At 44.6% G+C, this 25,394-nt stretch overlaps 1 protein-coding gene across 2 annotated transcripts in view; it reads left to right on the forward strand.

The window, feature by feature from the left end:
* The first annotated feature begins 11,409 nt into the window (after window positions 1-11,409).
* The window catches only part of MAP3K5 (mitogen-activated protein kinase kinase kinase 5), a 282,518-nt gene continuing 268,533 nt past the window's right edge, over window positions 11,410-25,394 (forward strand). For both annotated transcript variants that reach the window (XM_075862477.1, XM_075862478.1), the window contains exon 1: window positions 11,410-12,126. In XM_075862477.1, the coding sequence (XP_075718592.1) occupies window positions 11,700-12,126 (427 nt within the window). In that variant the 5' untranslated portion in view covers window positions 11,410-11,699. The remainder of the gene's footprint in view (window positions 12,127-25,394) is intronic.

Consider the following 25,394-nt stretch of genomic DNA (forward strand, 5'->3'; position numbering starts at 1 on the left):
GTTTCTGTTTTCATGTATTCCTGTTGCCTGCTATAATTGTGACACGTGCTCCATATTTCCATTTCTTTGGTTTTCTGGTTGGCCCACAATTCGGCCGTACTGTAAGGCCTCATTTACACGAGCGTGTGTGTTTTGCGCACGCAAAAAAACGCAGCGTTTTGCATGCGCAAAAGGCACTTGACAGCTCCGTGTGTCATCAGTGTATGATGCGCGGCTGCGTGATTTTCGTGCAGCCGCCATCATAGAGATGAGGCTAGTCGACGTCAGTCACTGTCCAGGGTGCTGAAAGAGTTAACTGATCGGCAGTAACTCTTTCAGCACCCTCGACAGTGAATTCCGATCACAATATACAGCAACCTGTGAATAAAAAAAAGACGTTCATACTTACCAAGAACTTCCTGCTTCCTCCAGTCCGGTCTCCCGGCCGTTGCCTTGGTGACGCGTCCCTCTCTTGACATCCGGCCCCACCTCCCTGGATGACGCGGCAGTCCATGTGACCGCTGCAGCCTGTGATTGGCTGCAGCCTGTGCTTGGCCTGTGATTGGCTGCAGCCTGTGCTTGGCCTGTGATTGGCTGCAGCTGTCACTTGAACTGAATTGTCATCCCGGGAGGTCAGACTGGAGGAAGAAGCCGGGAGTTATCGGTAAGTCAGAACTTCTTTTTTTTTTAACACATTCATGTATATTGTGATCGGAAGTAACTTTCCAGTGTGCTGAACCAGTTTAACTCTTTCAGCACCCTGGACAGTGACTGTCTCCTGCCGGGTTCGGTCAAAACGAGTTCGGCCGAACCGGGTGAAGTTCGGTTCGCTCATCTCTAAGACACTCCGTTTGGATGTTTGTAAACAGAAAAGCACGTGGTGCTTTTCTGTTTACATTCAGAGTTTGACAGCTCTTGCTCGAATCACGCAGTTCGTACGCAGAATTTTAGAACATGTCGTGAGTTTTTTTCAGCGCACTCACGCTGCGCAAAACTCACGGACTGTCTGCATGCCCCCATAGACTTGTATAGGTCCGTGCGACCCGCGTGAAAAGCACGCAAGTCCCACGGACGTATATCACGTTCGTGTAAATGAGGCCTAAGTCCTGGGGATAACTTGGTACTGAGAGACACTTAGACCGAGTTCCCACGGGTCGGATATGCTGCGTAAAAACTGTGCAGCATATCTGACCTGGAACCCGCAGCACCTTCCACAGATGCAATTTTTTTTAACCCATGTTTTTTTTTCAACCCAGCGCTGCATTCCGCAGTGGAAATTCAGTTCGAAAAACTGCACCATGGTGTGATGCGGTTTTTTGGATGAAAGGTGCTGCGGATTTCAGGTCGGATACACTGCGCAGTTTTTACGCAGCATATCCGACCCATGGGAACCCGGCCCTACTCCCCGGGAAAGGAGATCACTTTAGGTATGGCTTACGTATACGGAAGCTATGGCAACAGCGGGTTCAGCTGTTTCTGTACTCCTGGCCACCTTGCCAAGAAGTCTCGTCTGGAATAGGTATACAGTGGCCAGCAAACCAGTCATGGATAGGTGTGGGTCCCAGAGATGGGACACATCTCTATCAGACATTTAATGGCATATCCTGTAAATATGCCATAAATGTCTTAGAAGGGAATACCTCTTTAATCTGAGTCTCCATACATAGAGCCAGCAGCAGTCACTGAGGAGAAAGCTGTGACAGGATTTACATCTACGACTGCTGCTTCTTCTAGCCTCCTTCTCCTCCCTCTGCGCTCTATAATACACAGGAATTCATTTTACATTGCTGCTAATACAAGTACCCTACCTCTCCAACCGTCCCGGATTTAGCAGTACTGTTCCGAATTCTGGGAAGTGTCCCGCTGTCCCGGGGCGGCTGGGGGTATATCCTTGTGTGAACTGTATCTGCGCTCTCAGGATGCAGATACGATTGAAACCAATGCTGAAGCAGGGAACCGTCATCTCAGTTCTTTAACATTATTACAGTGGACTCCACGGGCACAGCGCTACTTTAAGCGCTGAGCCCAGGGTAGCCCTTGACGTCACTGTCCTTATATGGACAGTGACGTCAGTGGCTCCTCCAGGAGCAGAATGCCCGGCCAGAGCGTTGCCGATGCTCTGGCCGGGGATTACGCACCTAGAGGGAACTGCTGACGTCCCTGTCCAGTGACTCCTTCTGTAGTGGAATTCCCGGCCAGAGCGTTGCTGATGCTCTGGCTGGGGATTCCGCACCTAGAGGGAATTTCTCACGTCACTGTCCATATATGGTCTTTTGCTTCAGTGGCTCCTCCTGGAGCCGAATCCACAGCCAGAGCGTGGTCGACGCTCTGGCCAGGGATTCCGTTCCTAGCGGGAACCCCTGGTAGAATTCCAAAAGGGCTATCTTACAGGGGGTAGCGCTATCTACAGGGGGTGGCACTATCCTCAAGGGGTGTGTGGAAGTATCTACATTGGGTTCACACATTGCAGTCAAAATTTGTTTTTTGCTGCTAATCACGGCAAAAATGTATTCGGACCTCGACGTGAAAACCCAGCCTTGGATGCTGATATAGCTGACAGTGGAAACCTCTGATATAACATTCATGGCAGAGCACTATTTTTTTAGGGTAATTGTTTGGGATCTGAGCTCATGAGCCTCCACTTATGTCACATATTTATGACATATCAGAAGATGATTTTAGCAGAACTTACCTTTAGGATATGTCAATACCTGTCAAAAATATATAGTAAAGCTCAAGTGAAGCCAGTAATGCTGTAAGAAAGTCTAGTTTTCTTGGATGTATTATTTTTGCTTCTTATTTATAGATAAAATATGTACTGAGAAAATATTATGATGCCTGTAGTTACTATCATCAACCATAGAGGGCAGCAGTGCTATAGAAACTAATGCAGCACCCTGTGTTGCCCTAATTGTTTCTACCACGAACACAGAACATGTCTCTAATTCATCCATAGTCTATTGATACAATTCTGGATTTAGCTACAAGTGCTTTACATTTTATTTCACTCTTCCTTTTGCTGTGTAAATTGTGAAAAGCTAAAAGCATTACATGTTCCAGTGATCAAGGCCACTGCTCTGTCACAACTGTTCCATTTTGTTTGCGTCTAGTTTAATCCTGCAAAAATATCCTTGTTAAAAAAAAGTAAATGGGATTGTATGACAATATATCAGCAAATGTGGATTAATCAAAAATACTGGATCGCCGACTAACCCCATTCGAAAACAAATTCAGCATAGCTGTTATCGCTTCATTATAATTGGAAGCCATGATGTTCGTGTGAACATATCCTAAAGGCCCTATTACACTGGCCAATAATTGGCCGGTGCAGCGAGCGCCGATCAATGAGACCTCATTGATTGGCGCTCGTTTGCTCCTGTCACACGGCGCTATGGATGGGGACGAACTGTCGTTACTCCGATCGCTCGTCCAAATACGTTATGTCGGCAGCGCATCTCCCTGTTTACATCCCTGGGAGATGTGCTGCCGACAACAATAATATTTTACATTTTTAAAACGATACGATCAGCAGATGAACGAGCAAACGTTCATCTGCTGATCGCTGCCCAGTTTATAGAGGGCAATTATCGGCAACGAGCGTTCTATGAACTCTTGTCTGCCCGATAATCACCCAGTGTAAAACCCCTTAACTCCACCTAAAATACATGATACGTGGTTATTTTCGTCGTTTATCTATCGTATTCATTATGCCCACAATGCCTAAAAACCAATTATATTGATTTATATATGAAAAGGAGAGATCACTAGATTTGTGTGGAGAGAAAAAATAGGACAGTCCTGCATAACAAGCCAACCCTTTAGAATATTTAATAAACTTCTGATTACTCCTTCCTGCCGAGAGCTCCATTGGGGTAAAATACTGTGTTGGAAACACTAATTTAACATTGGGTACGTATAACTACATTAGGAGAACATTTAATATGCTTTCTGTTCTTTTGATGGGAGGCATTTGATATTGAAAACCAAACTCGTAGTATGCCAAAGATACTATGACATTGTACCAGAAACCAATCCTGGTAATTCAAACACAAATACCATATCACACATTTTTATGAGATCGAAGAAAGGAACTGCAGCACTCAAGGTTGTAAGTGTTTTTATGCTTGGTGAATAAGTCAAATACACTTCATTGGATTATCTTGAGTGCTGCAGTTCCTTTCTTCGATTGCATATTGATTGTCTCCCTTGGACCTGGGATTCTTTAGTGTATGTGCACACAGCATATTTTCGTCAATTTTTCGGACCGTAAACGCCCTTAAATCGGCCGAAAAATCAGTAGCAGAATGCTTAAAAACATCTGCCCATTGATTTCAATGGGAAAAACGGCGTTCTGTTCTGACGGGGCATAAAAAAACGCAGCGTAAAACGCGAGTTGCTTAAAAAAAATGGCTGAAAATCAGGAGGTTTTCCCTTGAAAACAGCTCAGTATTTTCAGACGGTTTTTTGCTAAGCATGTGAACATAGCCTAACTGCGTGCACCACCCATGTTTGGGGAGTTGTCCTTTACCACTAAAACATTTTTTTATGGCTGTGCTGCTGTTTTCTTGAATATCTCATATTTGTGTGCAGCTTGACTGGAGTCCAACTGGCAAGTAATGTTAACCCTATGGAGACACGGCCAATTTCAGTTTTTTCATTTTCATTTTTTCCTCCCCCGCCTTCCAAAAGCCATAACCTCTTTGATTTTTTTTTGTCGACATAGCTGTAGGAGGGCTTGTTTTTCGTGGGACAAGTTGTAGATTGTCACGGCACCAGTGGCGTAAGTACCGCTATAGAAGCCGTAGCGGCTGCTACTGGGGGCCACAGCATGAGGGGGCCCGTGCCACCCGCTGGCATGGGCCCCCCCCATGGCCGGAAGCTCCACTAGCAGCTGCAATGGCTGCTACAGCTCGATGCCACTGAAGGGGTTGTTCCTACAAAAGGCATGCATCCCCTATCCACAGGATAGGGGATACATGTGTGATCGCCGGGACGCCCAGCGATAAGGAGAACGGGGGACCGAAAGACCCCCAAAGTTCTCCATGACAAACCTCGGACTTCCGGGGTCTGTCGGCAGCTCCATAGAAATGACTTGCGTACCGGTCGCGCTTGTGCGCATGCATGACCAGCGCTCCTTTTATTTTTATTGAACTGCGCAGACGCCGGAAGTCCGAGGTTTGTCATGGAGAACTTCAGGGGACTTTTCCCCCGTTCTCCTTATCGCTGCCAGTGATCACACATGTAGCCCCTATCCTATGGATAGGGGATACATCTCTTTTGTAGGACAAACTATAGGCCAATTTTTTGGGGGGGTGGGGCTATATGGCGTTATCTACAGGGGGGACTCTGTATGGCGTTATCTACAGGGGGGGCTCTGTATGGCATCATCTACAGGGGGGACTCTGTATGGCATCATCTACAGGGGGGACTCTGTATGGCATCATCTACAGGGGGGTCTGTATGGCGTTATCTACAGGGGGGGTCTGTATGGCGTTATCTACAGGGGGGGTCTGTATGGCGTTATCTACAGGGGGGTCTGTATGGTGTTATCTGCAGTGGGGGCTGAATGGCGTTATCTACAGGGGGCTGTATGGCGTTATCTACAGGGGGATTTGGGGCTGTAAGATGTTATCTACAGGGGGATGTATGGCGTTATCTGCAGGGGGATTTGGGGCTGTAAGATGTTATCTACAGGGGGTCTGTATGGCGTTATCTACAGGGGAGATTTGGGGCTGTAAGTTGTTATCTACAGGGGGGCTGTATGGCGTTATCTACAGGGGACTCTGTATGGCGTTATCTCCAGGGGGGCTGTATGGCGTTATCTACAGGGGGGCTGTATGGCGTTATCTACAGGGGGGCTGTATGGCGTTATCTACAGGGGGCTGTATGGCGTTATCTACAGGGGGCTGTATGGCGTTATCTACAGGGGGATTTGGGGCTGTAGGATGTTATCTACAGGGGGCTGTATGGCGTTATCTGCAGGGGGATTTGGGGCTGTAAGATGTTATCTACAGGGGGTCTGTATGGCATTATCTACCTGGGGGGTCTGTATGGCGTTATCTACAGGGGAGATTTGGGGCTGTAAGATGTTATCTACAGGGGGGCTGTATGGCGTTATCTACAGGGGACTCTGTATGGCGTTATCTCCAGGGGGGCTGTATGGCGTTATCTACAGGGGGCTGTATGGCGTTATCTACAGGGGGGCTGCATGGCGTTATCCACAGGGGGGCTGTATGGCGTTATCTACAGGGGGGCTGTATGGCGTTATCTACAGGGGGGCTGTATGGCGTTATCTACAGGGAGCTGTATGGCGTTATCTACAGGGGGGCTGTATGGCATTATCTACAGGGGGCTGTATGGCGTTATCTACAGGGGGCTGTATGGCGTTATCTACAGGGGAGCTGTATGGTATTATCTACAGGGGGCTGTATGGCGTTATCTACAGGGGGCTGTATGGCGTTATCTACAGGGGGGCTGTAAGGCGTTATCTACAGGGGGCTGTAAGGCGTTATCTACAGGGGGCTGTGTATGGTGCTATCTATAGGGGGCGCTGTGTGGTGGAATCTATAGGGAGGCACTATCTACAAGGGGGGTTGTGTGATACCCAGCGGAGGGGGGCCCCAGTCAAAAGTTTGCTATGGGGTCCAGTCTTTCCTAGTTACGCCCGTGCACAGCATCATTTATTGTACTACATAATGTACTGGGAAGCTGAAAAAAATTAATTTGTGGGATGAAATGGAAAAAAAAACGATTACGCCATTTTTATGGGGGTTTTGTTCTTACGGCATCCATCAGGCGGGAAAAACCACATTTGCACCTTATTCTACAGGTTGATACGATTATGGCGATACCAAATTTATATGTTTGTGTTTTATGTTTTACCACTTTTAAAAAAAAAATCTATTTTCTAAAAAAAAATGTTTTGTCGCCATGTTCTGAGAGCTATAACTTTTTTATTTTTCCATCAATTTAGCGATATGAGCTGTAGTTTTCACCGATACCATGGGGTATAGGTGACATTTTGATCAGTTTCTACTTCATTTTTTTGGAGAGTGAAGGTGACCAAAAAACAGCAATTTGCGAGTTTTATATATATACCGTGTTTCCCCGAAAGTAAGACAGTGTCTTACTTTCTTTTTATCCCCAAAAGCCCGACTATGTCTTACTTTCGGGGTATGTCTTATATTGTAAAAAAATTGTCGAATTTTTTTTTTTTTTTTTTTCACAAACTTTATTTAACTGTTTTACATTTTTTTTTTTAGTCCCACCAGGGGACTTCACTATGCGATGTGCCGATCGCATATATAATGCTTTGGTATACTTAGTATACCGAAGCATTATTGCCTGTCAGTGTAAAACTGACAGGCAACCTATTAGGTCATGCCTCCGGCATCGCCTAACAGGCAGATGCTGAAGGCAGACCTGGGGGTCTTTGTTAGACCCCCGGCTGTCATGGAAACCCGACGGCGACCCGCGATTTGTTTGCGGGGGCGCCGATCGGGTGACAGAGGGAGCTCCCCCCTCTGTCAAACACATTAAATGCCGCTGTCACTATTGACAGCGGCATTTAATGGGTTAAACTGCCGGAATCGGCGCGCGCTTCGATTCCGGCAGTTGCAGCAGGAGCCAGGCTGTGTATAACAGCCGTGCTCCTGCCGCTGATGGAGACGTATGGAGAGGGGGGCGGCGCGGAAGTGGGCAGGAGGCGGCAATACCCCCGTGTTTCCCCGAAAGTAAGACATATGTCTTACTTTCGGGGTACGGCTTATATTAGCCGACCCCCCTGAAACCCCCGATACGTCTTACAATCGGGGGTGTCTTACTATCGGGGAAACACGGTATTATTTTATGGCGTTCACAGAGTTGGTTAAACAACGCTTTATTGTGATAGTTCTGACTTTTACGGACGCGGTGATACCAGTTATGTTAACTTTTAGATTTTTTTTAACAATGATTTAGGGAAAAAATGAGAAAAGGTTTTTTTAACTTTTAATACTTTTTTTTTTTTTTGGAACATAAAAAAAAACATTATTGGGCTATGTTCACACGGAGTATTTTGGGGGAGGAATATCTGCCTCAAAATTCCGTTTGAACTTTGAGGCAGATTTTCCTCTCCCTGCACGCCGATTTTCGCGCCGTTTTTCGCCCGCGGCCATTGAGCGCCGCGGGCATAAAACAGCGCGAAATACGCTTTCTCAGCCTCCCATTGAAGTCAATGGGAGGTCAGAGGCGGAAGCGCCCGAAGATAGGGCATGTCGCTTCTTTTTCAGTTTTACTGCTCGCGGGAAAAAGACGCCTCCCATTGAAAACAATGGGAGGCGTTCTCGGGCCGTTTTTGCCGAGTTTTGCGACGCGGTTTCCGCGTCAAAAAACTCGGCAAAATACTCAGTGTGAACATCCCCTTTAACTGTTTTTTTTTTTTCCTAGGATCCTTGGATTGCTCGCATGTTATACTGCAATACTAATGTATTGCAGTACATTGTGATACTGACAGTCTCCTTTGAAGCCCTGCCAGGGCTTCAAAGGAGTACAAAGATGTCAGACCTGGGGGCCTTCATTGTCACCGGCCGATCGCGATGGCGTGCTTGAGGGGGCGCCCCCTGATTCTAACAATTTAAATGCTGCGGTCGCTATTTACCGCGGCATTTAAGGCGTTAAACAGACTTTGATTCCGCCGTTGGAGTGAGGTGTTGACTGTACAACACAGCCGTCACCCGCTGAGTATGGAATGCGCTCCATACTTCCCCTTGGCGACGTCTCAGTAATAGTACGTCGGATGTCGCCAAGGGGTTAACATATAGTGCATTGTATTGTTTCATTATAATGTGGAGACGGTGTGCTACCATGCGATTTAATATATTGTGTAGGTGCTTTCCATTTCTGATCACTGGAGAGCATCCTTGGGTTTCATTATGATTTGCCATGTAAATCAGGGTATGTTCACACGGCCTTTTTTCGGGCCGTAAATGGCCGAAAAATCTGAAGCAGAACGCCTCCAAACATCTGCCCATTGATTTCAATGGGAAAAACTGCGTTCTGTTCCGAAAAACGGCGGCGCGAAAAAGAAGTGCAGGTCACTTCTTGGGACTTTTTGGAGCCGTTTTTCATTGACTCTATAGAAAACAGCTCCAAAAAACGCCGCAAAAATCGCGAGTGGCTTAAAGTCTGAACATCAGGAGCTGTTTTCACTTGAAAACAGCTCCATATTTTCAGATGTTTTTGGTTAAGCGTGTGAACTTACCCTAAGGCTTTATTCAGACGAACGGGAAAAACGTCCGTGCAACGCGCGTGATTTGCACGCGCGTTGCACGGACCTATATTAGTCTATGGGGCCGTGCGGACATGTGCGTGATTTTTACTCAACATGAGTCCTCTGAAAAAAAGTCACGACATGTCCGTTCTTTCAGCGTTTTGCGCGAATCACGCACCCATTGAAGTCAATGGGTGCGTGAAAACCACGCAAGCCGCACGGAAGCACTTCCGTGCGAACTGCGTGATTCGCACAACAGCTGTCAGAAGAATGAATGTAAACAGAAAAGCACCACGTGCTTTTCTGTTTACAAACATCCAAATGGAGTGTCATAATGATGGCGGCTGCGCGTAAAGCACGCAGCCGCGCATCATATGCTGCTGCCACACGGAGCTGGTAAGTGGTTTTTGCGCAAAAACGCCACGCTCGTGTGAATCCAGCCTTACTGTAGAAGTCCTGCAAAACACACTGACTATTCTTTATATCTCCAAATTGTCCTATAAACAGTTGTATAGTCTGAGAGTTCAGTCACTGTCCCCCGGTTCTGTCTGCCCTCTGCAACATAAAGGCTATGTACACCTTTGAAAACTATTTTTAAAAACATAAATAACAATAAAACACTGTATCGGTGTGATTTGTGCATCTTTTTAATTACTTTTTTATTAAAAATTATTTTTATTTTTTGAGATGCAGCTACTTTGTATCCTGTATACAGAGCAGCTGTATCTTGCGCTGAGACCTGAATACGTCAGGTCCGCGGGACTGACAGGTTCAGTGTCAGCGGGTCCTGTGTGTCTCTGACACGCAGGATCCACCTGTTATTGATCACATCTAAGTTATGAACTTGGATGTGATCAATAACAGCTCGATACAGGATACAAAACAGCTGTATCTGAAAAAGTAAAAATTATTTTTAATAAAAAGTAATTAGAAAGTTGCATCAATCACACTGATACACTGTTTTATTAAATAAAGTAGTACATAGCCTTTTAAAACTTCGAGGAGAAATAGGGTATGTTCACACGGCATATTTATGGACGTAATTCGGGCGTTTTTGCCCCCGAATTACGTCTGAAAATAGCGCCTCAATAGCGCTGACAAACATCTGCCCATTGAAAGCAATGGGCAGACGTTTGTCTGTTCACACGAGGCGTAATTTACGCGCCGCTGTCAAATGACGGCGCGTAAATAGACGCCCGCGTCAAAGAAGTGACCTGTCACTTCTTTGGCCGTAATTGGAGCCGTTATTCATTGACTTCAATGAATAGCAGCGCCAATTACGTCCGTAATGGACGCGGCGTTCAAGCGCCTGCACATGCCGTTACGGCTGAAATTACGGGGATGTTTTCAGGCTGAAACATCCCCGTAATTTCAGCCGTAACGGACGCCCTCGTGTGAACATACCCATATAGTCACAAGAAACTAGTCTAAAGGTATGTTCACACACAAACTCAAAAACGTCTGAAAATACGGAGCTGTTTTCAAGGGAAAACAGCTCCTGATTTTCAGATGTTTTTTTAAACAACTCGTGTATTTCGCAGCGTTTTTTATGGCCATTTTTGGAGCTCTTTTTCAATAGTCAATGAAAAACTGCTCCAAAAACATCCCAAGAAATGACATGCACTTCTTTTTCGTGGACGTCTTTTTACGTGCCATTTTCAGAAAACGAGGTGTAAAAAAACGCCCCGTCGGAACAGAACACCGTATTTCCCATTGAAATCAATAGGCAGATGTTTGTAGGCATTCTGCTTCCGATTTTTCAGCCATTTTTCGGGATGTTTAAGAAAGGGTTGTCCCGATGTGACAGCCAGTCCCTAGCACTGCCTGCACCAACAGAGGATCCGCTACTAGGTGTGATATGGTAGCACCATCGAATTGTAAAAACTTGGCACGCCAAAGCACGTCTGAATGCCAGTCCCTCTTCCCTGTGGGCGTTAGGAAGTATATGTAACTATAAAATAAGTAATTACATTTGACATTTTTGAAGAAGTTGCAGCACATAGATAAGGGAAGTAGGGTGAAACGAGTAAAGGGCCGGGCTTGTGACCAGTTCCTTCCTCAGTCTTGTGTAAAAACTTCTTGTAAGCTTGTCTCCAGTGAGGTAACGTGTTTATCCCGCCCAGTGGGCAGTCGTGCATGCAGGCAATAGGGGCGATAGATACTAACATTGCAATCCCAAGTCTAGCAACGGGCTGCTTGTGCGAGGGCGCGTAGAGCTTCTAGTGTCTGCGCTATTCAGGGTGTAATAACTGAGGGAGACGTCGCGGACTGTCCGGCCGCAGAAGTATGAGGAGGTACTGGAGGTGACACCGTGCTCTCTCCAGGGTGGCGGGACCTGCACAGGTTACTTGAGTACGTGCTCGTTTTGGAGCTGCGCTGACACGCAGTTATACTGGGCAGCTCAGTGAGAGGAAGCTTTGGAACTTGCGTTTCCCCTTCCTCCTGATACTTTCTGTGCTGAGGAGGAGACATGAGTGACAGCAGTGAAGGCATTACATTCCCGGTGCCCGTATCCCTGCTGCCCCAGCCTGGGTTCTACTTGCATGAGGAAAAGCATGCACCCAAACTGCAAGGGGCAGCACCCTGTACTGGCGGTAGGCTCCCCGCAGCTGGCAGCTTCTGGCACGAGGATTACATACATGCCGCTGGCGGAGGAGGTGCTGCGGGTCGCTGTGCTAAAGGGTTCACAACTGCTGGGACCGCTGCGAACACCAGCCGCAGTATAACCGTGGTCTATGTGATCAATGAGTGCACCTCGGGGCTGCAGGCCTGTGAGAGCGCTGCCCTACACAGCCTACAGGAGGCGTGCGAGAGTCAGGGGGCAACACTAGAGACGCTGCACTTCGGCAAGCTCGATTTCGGGGAGACCACAGTGCTGGATCGCTTCTATAACGCAGGTGAGGACACTATAACTAGTACCTTGCATAATTGTCTTCCACCTCCGATGCCCGCTAAGCAGTGTCGCCAGCGTTTAATGGCTGTATTGCTGGCAAATGAAAATAAGAGCTGGAGTTTTCACAAAAAAAGTAGTGTATTGTGTAAATTGCAAATAAACCGTAACTTTTTTTTTCTTCACTGGATAGAACAGTGCAGTATGTATGCTGACAAATAGCAGCGGAAACGTGATGGTGAAGAAATGACAGAAGTGTGAACAGAGCTGTAATCCACAGTTCTGCATCTATTCCATTTACGTCTAGACCACTGACCTCTAAATTGAGGCCAAAAATGTGTAGAACTCAATGCTAAGTCAGATGACAAAAGTACAAGTTGTCCTTTTTAATCTCTCCATAGAAGTTTCTGGAAACGTTGCTCTACTGTCCTATTCCAGCTGCACAATCCCGGTCAGCTGCCTTTGTAGTTCAGGCTCTGTTCACACTACCATCAAATATCAGAGCATCCGATCCCATCAGATTTGAAGGATAGAGTAGTGCCTCAGCGCTATTTTTTTTATGGACATCACGCCAGGAAATTACGAACCCCATGGTAAGTCAACGGGCTCTGTCGGACGCTGTTGGTATTCGTCATTCTGTTATGAACGTAGCCTTTATGGGATAAAACTAGTGCATCAATCGTGGAAAGCCCAAAGCTGCAACTGCTGGTCACTATTGCCTCAGACCTAATTGTGTCCCACACGTTTGGTGACCGTACACTCCGTCTGAAAAATCGCACCACACTGGTGCGAATGGATTTTCTGCTGCGGAAAACAGCGGTAAAAACGCTCATACTTACTATGGCGACGCGTCCCTTCTGTGCAGTCCGGTCCGTCCTCCCGCGATGACGCTGCAGCCGGTGATTGGCTGCAGCGGTCATATGGGATGCAACGTCATCCCAGGAGGCCAGACTGGACGAAACAGACCTGGGTAAGTGTTTTTTTTTTTTTTTTTTTTTACTGCTTTTTCCGTAGTTGAGATCTTTGTGGCGTGATTGCTACGAATACGCTGTACAAGTCACAACACTTGGCTTTCTGTTGCGGGTTTTGCATTCCTATTAAATTCACTGGTGGAAAACCTGCAACGGAGAATCAACGAAAACGCAGCATAAATTGACATGCTGTGGATTTAAATTCCGCACTGCAGGTCAATTTATGAACGTTAACTTCATGCCCACACAGCGTATTCTTAAAGGGAGTCTGTCCCCAGAATGTCCGTATTAAACTAGTAACCGGGTATTGTAGAGGAGACTAACCTGTTTCTAGCAATTATTTAAACTTTCTTCTTACTGCCTCCTTTGTAGAGAAATCGGTTTTATTAACTGTGCTAATGAGCATTTAGGTGCAATCAGGGCTTCACCGTTGCTCCCAAATGCTCTGATGTCGCTCCCCAGTTCAAACCCCGCACCCTCCCTTAGATTTATTGACAGGGGCCAGGCAGCGTAATCGGCACGTCCATGCCTGGCCCCGCACTGTCTGTAACGCGCATGCGCCCTGCTCTTTACTCGGCGCATGCGCAGTGGTGCCGATTAGAACGGTGAAGCCCTGGTTGCCCTAAATGCTCATTTGCATAAAGTTAATAAAACTGATTTTCTCTACAAAGGAGACAGTAAGCAGAAAATGAAAATAATTGCTGGAAACCGGTTAGTCTCCTCTACAATACCCTGTTACTAGTTTAACTCAGACATTCTGGTGACGGACTCCCTTTAATCTCATCCACTATGCGGCTACTGTAAATGCTGTGGAATTTCCGCATCGAATTCCGTTGTGGAAATTCTTCAGTGTTTATGCTATGTGGGATCCCTGCCATAGGCCCTACCATACGCTGCGTAAATTATAAGTGGGGAAAAAAAAGCTCGGAAATTGACCCGCGGTGCTTTTTTTTTTATTTTTTTTTTATTTTTTTTTTTAATAGTCATCATGTTAATTGTATTTGTGTAGTCACTGCTTTTTTGTTGCAGGTTTATCTCATTGAATACACACTTGCATGTCAGCAGTATGAAGTTTAGGGGTAGAATAGAAATGTATTGTTCAAAGTACTCAACAGCTGTATCTTCTGCCACTCTTGGGGTATCTCGGGGTATGTTCACACTACAACGCAAAATGTGAAAACAGCTCGTGAATTTCATATGTTATTGCGTGTACTCGCGTTTTTCGTGGCGTCTTTTACGGACGTAATTGGAGCTGTTCTTCATTGGCGTCGATGAAAAACGGCTCCAAAAACGTCCCAAGAAGTGTCCTGCACTTTGACGTGGGCGTAATTTTACGTGCTGTCTTTTGACAGAGACGCATAAAATTACACCTCGTCTGAACAGAACATCGTAAGACCCATTGCAAGCAATGGGCAGATGTTTGCAGGCGTAATGGAGCCGTCTTTTCAGGCGTAATTCAAGGCGTAAAACGCCTGAATTACGTCTGAAAATAAGTCGTGTGCACATACCCTTGTACTGGGCATCACACAAGACAAGGCACTGTTTAGCCCTTTAGTCCTGTTTAGTCCTATGTAAATCAACAACTATAGCGGTACTGAACTCATTGCTGCTGTATTAATGTAGATAGCATTAACCTCTTTTTGTATAATGATAATCAACAGATGGGATATTGTAATGTTAATAAGCAGTCTTATAAATCTAATACTTCAAGTGATCACACTAAATGCATCCATATATTCTATGCTTCATGAGGGCAGAGCTTGGGATTGCAGCTAGACTACTGTATTTGTTTACATATAGCACATCTACTAATAAACACTGTTTATACCATTCATTCCATGTCCGTGGGTCTATCATTGTAAAGAAGCGCAGCTATGTCAAGATCTTAGTGGACATATTGCTTTCTGTGAATGTGGCTATGGACTGAATCCACTGCAGCCAATAAGCTTTTCCAGGGCCAAATCAATAAAACATGATGTTGCCCTTGTAAGTTGGTGACAGTTGGCAGCTTTGAGCTGTTGTTGACTCTGCGTACGGAAGCCTACTGCTAGTTTATGCTGGTAGTATATGCATTAATTTTTAATAGTTGTTGCAGAATAGGTTTTCCCAGTGCTGTTTTATGCGTAACCGTTCTAAAATGTTCTAGCAATATACTACAATGGAGCACATTTATAAAAGTTGTCTCGGTGTTAATGGCTCAATCAGGCTTGTTCCATACATTGAAATGAAGCACAGACATGCATAGATTTATTGCTTGTAGTAAATACTTTTGGAGAAATGTAATAAAAAAAAATTCAACACGATTCTGGCATTAAAACCTTGCAAATGATGGCGCACACCACATTTGTGCAATAAGTTGGGACTTTTTGCTTTTCTACGCTCTTCTCACCATTTATTAAAAGCGGAGCAAAAACAGGTGGGGTATAGCGGGAGGGCTGCCATTGGGCCAACGGTTTTATCAATATTTACGCTAGAAATTGTTGTAAAATATAGCGCAAATCTATTCCTGTGCTTAGGTGTATACTTTTTTTTTCATTGCTGGCGCATATACAGGCAGGGATGCCTCAAATTTGTTAAAATATAGATTAAATTAGTAATAGTACAGATTTTTAAAGCGCTGCAGGTCCAAGTAAATATGGTCTAGTTAAAAGTACTTTATTCAGGTACTACGCGCTTAGTCTCCAAACCGGAGCCTTCAACAGTTTAGGGCTGTTGGCTGGCCTAAAAATTGTTATGCATGGTTTATGGTTAATAGTATTTTGCATGAATATATATTATGTTACTGTATATGCATGCAATATTAAAATGTCTATGCTCCTCCTCATGCCTCTTTTGCCATCTGAGAAAAAGCCTCATAGTTCTCCTCCTTCCAATGTATACCAGTAAAATTATTCATTCATTTTGCACAAACTGTGACAAATCTAGATCTGAAAAACGTAAACATCATTTGTCACCTCTTCAAAAAAACTGCCTTTGATATCTGTCAGATTGCAGGCGCCTCACAGATTCTGATGTTTTTTTTCAACTAGCCCCCACCGTTCCTGAGATATCGGGGCCTTTAGTTCTAGTGTACAAAATGCAAATAAGGCCTTTGACTGTCAAGAGGGCGGGTAACAACTGTCACTTGATAAGGGGTAACCTTAGTCGTATGTATTTCCCAACGGTACTAATATTAACTACATAGAGCTATGACAGCAGAAAAATAAAGTTATGGCTCTTAAATCATTGCGACGCAAAAACCAATAATTTTGGAAAAAGTCTTTTCACCGTGTAAAAGTAGTAAAACACAAAAAAAATTATATAAATTTTGTATCGCCTCAATCGTAACAACCCGCTGAATAAAGTTATTGTGTTATTTATACCACACTGTAAATTTAAAGGGGTTGTCCAGGAATAAATTTTCTTTCAATTTTAACTTAATTAGACATCTTTAATAAAATTTCTAATAGAGTCTACTTACCTGTGCCAGCGGTACCCTGTTCTGATCTGCAGTCACGTGACTGCACCCAGGGTAAATTTTTATTTCCTGTGACGTACCGTGTCTTTGCCCATCTAGCACTTCGGGCGGATGTTTCATGAGCTCTTCAGAGCTCCGCCTCCTCTGGTCCCGCCGCCTGTAGACCTAGTTGATGACGCGCCGTGTCTTTACACAGCAGGAAGTGCAGGCTGAACAAAGACACGGAGCATTATCAATCATAGTACATGCCCCCTCCTCCTGTCTCGTCGTCCACGCCTCCTTCTCCTCCTCCTTCACACTTGGAGCTCTCGCACTGAAGTTCATGTGAGAAGAGCGGAATCCCTAATCCCCGGCCACAGCATTGCCGAAGCTGTGGCCGGGGATTACGCTCCAGGAGAAGTCCCTCACTTCTCTGTCCATAAACGCTTTCTCTGCCTCCGATTGATGTCAAAGGTAGGTCAGGAGTAAACGCCCGAAGATAGGGCATGGCGCTTCTTTTTCACGCAAGCCGGTTTTACTGCTCGTTGGAAAAAATGCCTCCGCCTCCCGTTGGAAAATGCGCCAAAAAATGTCAGAAAACGCCTCCTATTGATTTCAATGGGAGGCGGAGACGTTTTTTCCCTGCGGGCAGTTAAACCGGTTTGCGGGAAAAAGAAGCGACATGCCCCATCTTCGGGCGTTTACGTCTCTGACCTCCCATTGACATCAATAAGAGGCAGAGAAAGCGTTTTTGCCTGTGGCGCTCAATGGCCGCGGACAAAAAATGCGGCAAGTGGCGTGCAGGCTGGTCAAAATCTGCCTCAAAATTGAAGACAGAACAGGGCCTAATACAGGATATATTGGAACAGATCCAGCAGCAGGTGAGGAAAATGTGCTCATTGGATTGTGTGTACCAAGATGTCTCACATAGGTGGAGTGGGCAGACTTACATTTATCAAGCTGTGAAAGGGGCGGGGGAGGGAGACGGGTGCCTGTACTTAGATCAGGCATAGATGGAGACGCAAAGGATAATGATGATTATTCGTATGTAAGACCGTGTGCAGGGAGGGAGCTGCCTGGAATTAGAGCAGGGAAGGACCTGTGAACATAGAGGGGCGTGGCAGTATGCAAATAGCAGAGATGCTTTGGAGGAAGTGGGGGGATGCTAGCTGTCTCCTCAAATGCAGCAGGGGATCTTGGGTGTGGTGGGTTACAAGACCGGAAACAGACAGCAAGGGATGGAAACAAACAGAGCAGCAGTGGCGATGGAGATAAAACAGAAACTGGTTAGAAGTTTAATTAGTATTAGGGAAGGCAAACCAAGGCTGGGGGACACTTTTTCGAAAATCTTTTCCTGGACAACCCCTTTAGGCTGGGTTCACACGACCTATTTTCAGACGTAAACGAGGCGTATTATGCCTCGATTTACGCCTGAAAATACGGCTCCAATACGTCGGCAAACATCTGCCCATTCATTTGAATGGGTTTGCCGACGTACTGTGCCGACGACCTGTAATTTTACGCGTCGTCGTTTGACAGCTGTCAAAAGACGACGCGTAAAATTAGAGCCTCGTCAAAAGAAGTGCAGGACACTTCTTGGGACGTTTTTGGAGCTGTTTTCTCATAGACTCTATTGAAAACCGCTCGAAAAACGCCGCAAAAAACATGAGTTGCTCAAAAAACGTCTGAAAATCAGGTGCTGTTTTCCCTTGAAAACAGCTCTGTATTTTCAGACGTTTTTGGCTCAGCGTGTGAACATACCCTGAAGATGCAAAAAAGTATGGCGAAATGTCTTGTTTTTTTTTCCATTACCCCCATTAAAAAGGTTAATAAAAGTTAATAAATTATATGTACCCAAAAATGGTGGTAATAAAAAAAAATATACAACTTTCCCCGCAAAAAACAATTCCTTATACAGTCCTATACGTAGACAGAAAAATAAAAGATCTAGTTTATTAAATGTGACGATGGAAAGACGTGTAAAATTGCTTGGTCACTAACCCCTTCGCGCCATTTCACGTACAGTTACGTGATGGGAGATGGCCTTTTCGCGCATCTCCACGTAACTGTACGTGATGGAGATGAAGCTGGCTCAGGAGCTGAGCCAGCGACATCACCGCCGGGTGACAGCTGTATGTTACAGCTTGCACCCTGAGGTATCGGCCAGGACCGGAGCTAGCCTCCGATCCGACCGATTAACCCCTCACATGCTGCGTTCAATAGAGATCGCAGCATGTGAGGAGTTTATAGCCATCGGCACCCCAGCAACGTGATCACTGCTAAGGCGATCGGAGGGCTAATGCTTACCTCCCGATCAGCCTGTAACGGATTCCTCCTATGCCCCGTCGTCGGCGGGGCCCAGGAGGCTTCCGGTACCATCGGCAAGATGGCGCCGGCTCAGCTTCTGCATCAAAGTGGTTTGTATGCAATCGGCAGCCTTGCCATGCGATGGCAAGGCTGGCGACTGCTACTATGGCAACAGGATGCCTAACAATGGCTTCCTATCTGCCATTACGTTAGCCGATTAGGCCCCGCCCGGAGGCGGAGCCTGATCGGCTTGCTGTCAGTGAACTGACAGTTCTAATACATTGCACTACATAGGTAGTGCAATGTATTAGAACATCAAACAAACAGTTGGACCTTCAAGTCCCCTAGTGGGACTAAAGAAAAGTGTAAAAAAAGTAAAAATAAAAGTTGTAAAACATACAATAAAAGTTTCAAATAATAACACAAAACACAATCGCCCTTTTTCCTTTATCAAGTCATTTATTATTGAAAAAAATAATAAAGCCATACATATTTAGTATAGCTGCGACCGTAACGACCTGAACTATAAAAATATTATGTTATTTATTCCGCACAGTGAACACCGTAAAAAAAAACCCTAAAAAATACTGACAATTGCTATTTTTTGGTCACTTTGTCTTCCAAAAATTTTAATAAAAAGTGATAAAGTCGCATGTACCTAAAAATGGTGCCTATAAAAACTATAACTCGTCTCGCTAAAAATAAGCCCTCATACAGCTCCGTCGACGAAAAATTAAAACCGTTATGGCTCTCACAACATGGCGACAGAAAAAAATCCATTCTCTTTACAAAAGTTATTTTATTGTGCAAAAAGTTGTAAAACATAAAAAGTGCTATAAATTAGGTATCACCGGAATCGGACTGACCTGCAGAATAAAAGTAACATGTAATTTATAATGCGTGGTGAACGCTGTATAAAAAAAACTAAAAAAATATGCCAGAATTACTGTTTTTTGGTCACCTGGCCTCCCCAAAAAAAAAGGATAACAGGTGATCAAAATGTCACATGTACCCCAAAATGGTACCAATAAAAACTACAGCCCGTCCCGCAACAAACCAGCCGTCCTACCACTACGTCTATGAAAAAATAAAATTAGTCAAGGCACCAATAAATCAGGAAAGAAAAATATGTAGTTGTGCCGGCTCGAGGGGAACATTTCTTCTGTTTCAAGTGGCGAATTATCAAGGCCCCTAAAATTAGGGAACCAGGAAGGGGAGGGCCCAAACATATCTGCTGGAAGTGAGGGCGCCCGTATTATACCAGGACAACACTTTCCCAGCAAAATTCCCCAAACTTCAAAGGTGCCGAGTGTGGACCAAAAGGGCAATAAGTAAAGACCATTTATTAGTGCGACACCGGCCTGTGCAGAAAGGATTGTGTCACAGCATAACACACATCCATGGATTATTTTTTATTGTTTTTTTTTACCCCACTATACCACCTGACTATGCCCCTTATATACTCCGCCCGCCTTACATGTACCCCGACATTATAAACGGAAACAGCAGTAAGACTCAAAACAAAACTACTACAAGCAAAATCCACGCTCCAAAAGCCAAATGGCGCTACCTCCCTTCTGAGCCCTACAGTGTGCCCAAACAGCAGTTTACTTCCACATATATGGCATCGCCATACCCGGGAGAACCCTTTTAACAATTTTTGGGGTGTGTATCTCCAGTGGCACAAGCTGGGTGCCACATATTGGCATATCTATTGAAAAAACATTTTCACTCTGCAATATCGAGTGCACACCAATTTCTGCCAATCACCTGTGGGGTTAATATGCTCACTACAGCCCTAGGTGAATACCTTGAGGGGTGTAGTTTCCAAAATGGGGTCACTACTGGGGGGTTTCCACTGTTTTGGTCCCACAGGGACTTTGCAAATGCGACATAGCGCCCAGAAACCAATCCAGCAAAATCTGTACTCCAAAAGCCAAATGGCGCTCCTTCCCTTCTGAGCCCTACTCTGTGCCCAAACAGCAGTTTATGACCACATATGTGGTATTGCCGTACACAGGAGAAGTTGCTTTACAAGTGTTGGGGTGCTTTTTTTCATTTATTTGTTGAGAATATGAATCCTTTTCAGCTAAAACTACGTCTTATTGAAGAAAAAGGATTTTTTTTATTTTCACTGCCCAATTCTAATAAAATCTATGAAACACCTGTGGGGTAAAAATGCACTCACTACACCCCTAGATGAATTCCTCAAGGGGTGTAGTTTCGTGAATCGAGTCACTTTTGGGGAGTTTCCACTGTACTGGTACCTTAGGAGCTTTGCAAAAGTGACATGGTGTCAAGAAACCAATCCAGCAAAATCTGTGCTCCAAAAGCCAAACTGCACTCCTTCTCTTCTGATCCTTGCCGTATGCCCAAACAGCCGTTTATGACCACAAATTGGGTATTGCCGTACTCCAGAGAAGTTGCTTTACAAATGTTGGGGTTCTTTTATTCCTTTATTTGTTGAGAAAATGAAAAATTTTGAGCTAAAGCTACGTCTTATTGGAAAAAAATGTTTTTTTTTAATCTTCACTGCCCAATTCTAATAAAATCTATGAAACCCCTGTGGGTTCAAAATGCTCACTACACCCCTAGATGGATTCTTCAAGGGGTGTAGTTTCCTAAATGGAGTCACTTTTTTGGTGTTTTCACTGTTTTGTTCCCTTAGGGGCTTTGCAAATGCGACGTGGTCTCCGCAAACCATTCCTGCTAAATTTGATCTCCAAAAGACAAATGGCACTCTTTCCCTTCTAAGCTCCGCCGTGTGTCCAAACAGCCGTTTATGACCACATGCGGGGTATTGTTTTACTCGGGAGAAATTGCTTTACAAAAGTAGTGGTGCATTTTCTCCTTTTAGTCCTTGTGGAAATTAGAAAAAATTAGCTAAACCTAAATTTTCTTTGAAAGAATGTAGATTTTAATTTTCACGCCCTACTTCCAATAATTTCTGCAATAAACCTGCGTAGTCAAAATGCTAACTATACCCCTAGATAATTTCCTCAAGGGGTGTAGTTTCCAAAATGGGATCACTTTTGGGGGATTTCCACTGTTTTGGCGCCGCAAGAGCCTTTCAGACCCGACATGGAGCCTAAAATATTTTCTAATAAAAAGGAGGCCCCAAAATCCTCTAGGTGCTCCTTTGTTTCTGAGGACGGTGCTTCAGTCATTAAGTGCACTAGGGCCACATGTGGGGTATTTCTAAAAACTGCAGAATCTGGGCAATAGATATTGAGTTGCATTTCTCTGGTTAAAACTTTCTGTGTTACCAAAAAAATAGATGATAAAATGAATTTCTGCAAAAAAAAAAAAGAAATTTGAACATTTCACATCTACTTTGCCTTAATTCCTGTGAAACATCTAAAGGGTTAATAAACTTTCTAAATGCTGTTTTGAATACTTTGAGGGGTGAAGTTTTTAAAATGGGGTGACTTATCGAGGGTTTCTAATATATAAGGCCCTAAAATCCACTTCACAACTGAACTGGCCCCTGTAAAAATAGCCTTTTGACATTTTCTTTAAAATGTGAGAAATTGCTGCTAAAGTTCTAAGCCTTGTGAGGTCATAGAAAAATAAAAGGATGTTCAAAAAACTATGCCAATCTAAAGTAGACATATGGGTGATGTTAATTAGCAACAATTTTGTGTGGTATTACTATCTGTCTTACAAGCCGATACATATAAATTTAGAAAAATGCTAATTTTTGCAATTTTTCGCTAAATTTTGGTGTTTTTCACAATTAAACACTTTATGTTACTGGCAAAATTTGCTCGATACATTAAGTCCAATGTGTCACGAGAAAACAATCTCAGAATCGCTTGGATAGGTAAAAGCATTCTGGAGTTATTACCACATAAAGTGACACATGTCAGATTTGAAAAAATAGGCTGTGTCCTTAAGGCGGGATTCACACGACCGGGTCGGGTCCGAGCCCGAGTGCCGGCCGGTAAAATCGGCCATTCTGCCCGGCCGGTTTGCATAAAGTTATGCATCCGTGCCGGGCCGGGCAGATCCGGACAGTGACATCAGCGGCAGCTCCTGAAGGGGAATCCCCATGTGTTCGGGGATTCCGCTTCAGGAGTTTCCCCTGATGTCACTGCCCAGATATGGACAGAGACATCTAGCGGCGCCATCTAAGGTGTCGCCGAGCCAGGGTGCTTTTAACAAGCAGGGGAAGGGAGCCAGCGCAGCGCTCCCTCCACCTGCTGTACACCCCGGCCCTGCAACACAGTGTGCAGCGATGCCATTCGTCAGAATGGCATCAACTCCTCCTCCTCACATGCACTCTGCGCTGTGAGGAGGAGGAGATAGAGCGCAAGCGCCGGGAAACCCGGCCATCACTCGGAACACATTCCGGTGATGGCCGTGTAATACCCGGCCCCATAGACTTCTATGGGAGCCGGGCGGCCGGGTGCCCGGGCAAAGATAGAGCATGTCCTATTTTTTGACGGCCGGATTTTCCGTCCGTCAAAAAATCGGTCGTGTGAATAGCCCCATTAGGGGTCTATCATTCCTAATGCAGCCGGGTGCCGGCCGATTTATGAACGGCCGGCACCCGGACGGGAAACCCTGCCGTGTGAATGAGGCCTAAGGCCAAAACAGGCTCAGTCCTTAAGGGGTTAAGGCCCAAAATAGGCTGGTCACTAAGTGGTAATGGATATTTATCTGGATTAGGTTATATTTTGACTCTTCAATGGGTTTCAATTCTTCTTCCAGTCAGACTCTTACGTAATATTCCTTTTGCATCTGGACGACAAACCTGAGGGTTCTAAATTGTACGTGACTGAGTATTTTTAATTGCTTCTGGTTTCTCATGCTTTTGGACCATTTGATTCCTGCATCAGAAATTGAACAGTATCCATTTGTGTTAGAAATCTTTGAAATGTGCATCAAACTAGCACAAAGGTGCATAGTGGAACAGAATTTAGAAGCAAACCTATTATACAGTAGTTCAAAGTGGATCGGGTTGTTTCTACGTAACAACAGATTGCTGTGTAAGCTAGATTTTTTCTTTGGAATATAGTCTTTTAACCCTTTCATGACCAGGATCATTGACGCCCTTGTGTCCAGGTTAAATTTTCCATTTCTGATATGCACTTCTTTAACCCCTTAAGGACGCAGCCACTTTTGGACCATATCACAGCCTAATTTTTTAAATCTGACGTGTCACTTTATGTGGTAATAACTCCGGAATGCTTTTACCTATCCAAGCGATTCTGAGATTGTTTTCTCGTGACCTATTGTACTTTGTCAGTGAAAAAATTTGGCCGATAAATTCAACATTTTTTTTTGTGTGAAAAACACCAAAATTTAGAGAAAATTTGCAAAAATAAGACAGATAATTATACCACACAAAATAGTGACTTGTTAACATTTCCCATATGTCTACTTTATGTTTGCGTCATTTTTTGAACATCCTTTTATTTTTCTAGGACGTTACAAGGCTTATAAGTTTAGCAGCAATCTCTCACATTTTCAAGAAAATTTAGAAAGGCTATTTTTTTAGGGAACAGTTCAGATCTCAAGTAGCTTTGAGGGCCTTATATATTAGGAACCCCCACAAATCCCCCCCCCCCATTTTAAAAACTGCACCCCTTAAAGTATTCAAAACAGCATTTAGAAAGTTTCATAACCCTTTATACGTTTCACAGGAATTAAAGCAAAGTGGAAGGGAAATTTGCAACTTTCATTTTTTTTGCAGAAATTCCATTTTAATCCATTTTTCCCTGTAATACTGAAGGTTTTTTGTTTTTTACCAGAGAAACACAACTGAATATTTATTGCCCTGATTCTGCAGTTTTTCGAAATATCCCACATGTTGCCCTAGTGTGCTAGGGGCCTTAAACAAGGGCCCCAGAAGCAAAGGAGCACCTAGTGGATTTTTCGGCCTTCCTTTTCTTAAATTATATTTCAGGGACCATGTCAGGTTAGAAGAGGTCTTGTGGTGAAAAAACAAAGGAAACCCCCCCCCCCAAAAGTCACTCCATTTGGGAAACTACACCCCTAGACGAATTCAACTAGGGGTGTAGTGAGCATTTTGACCCCCCAGGTGTTTCATAGATTTCATTAGAATTGGGCAGTGAAAATGAAAAATTACATTATTTTCAAATAAGATGATGCTTTACCTCAGAATTTTTTTTATTTTTCCTACAAATAAATGAGGAAAAGCACCCTAACCTTTGTAAAGCACTTCTCCAGAGTACGGAAATAGCCCATATATGGTCATAAACTGCTGTTTGGGCGAGCGGCAGGACTCAGAAGGGAAGGCACGCCATTTAGCTTTTGGAGTACAGATTTTGCTGGTTTGATTTCTCTGCACCATGCCGCACTTGTAAAGCTCCTAAGGTACCAGTACAATGGAAACCCCCCCAAAAGTTACTCCATTTGGGAAACTACACCCCCTAGAGCAGGGGTCGGGAACCTATGGCTCGCGAGCCAGATATGGCTCTTTTGATGGCCGTATCTGGCTCGCAGACAGGGCTCCTACCTGTCTATGGGAGGGATGCACGTTGCAGCCGCACAGCTCAGTATAGTACACATGACTATGAGAGCGGGGCTGCGGCT

This window comes from Rhinoderma darwinii, chromosome 4 (assembly GCF_050947455.1).
Source record: "Rhinoderma darwinii isolate aRhiDar2 chromosome 4, aRhiDar2.hap1, whole genome shotgun sequence".
In the NCBI taxonomy this organism is placed as follows: Eukaryota; Metazoa; Chordata; class Amphibia; order Anura; family Rhinodermatidae; genus Rhinoderma; species Rhinoderma darwinii.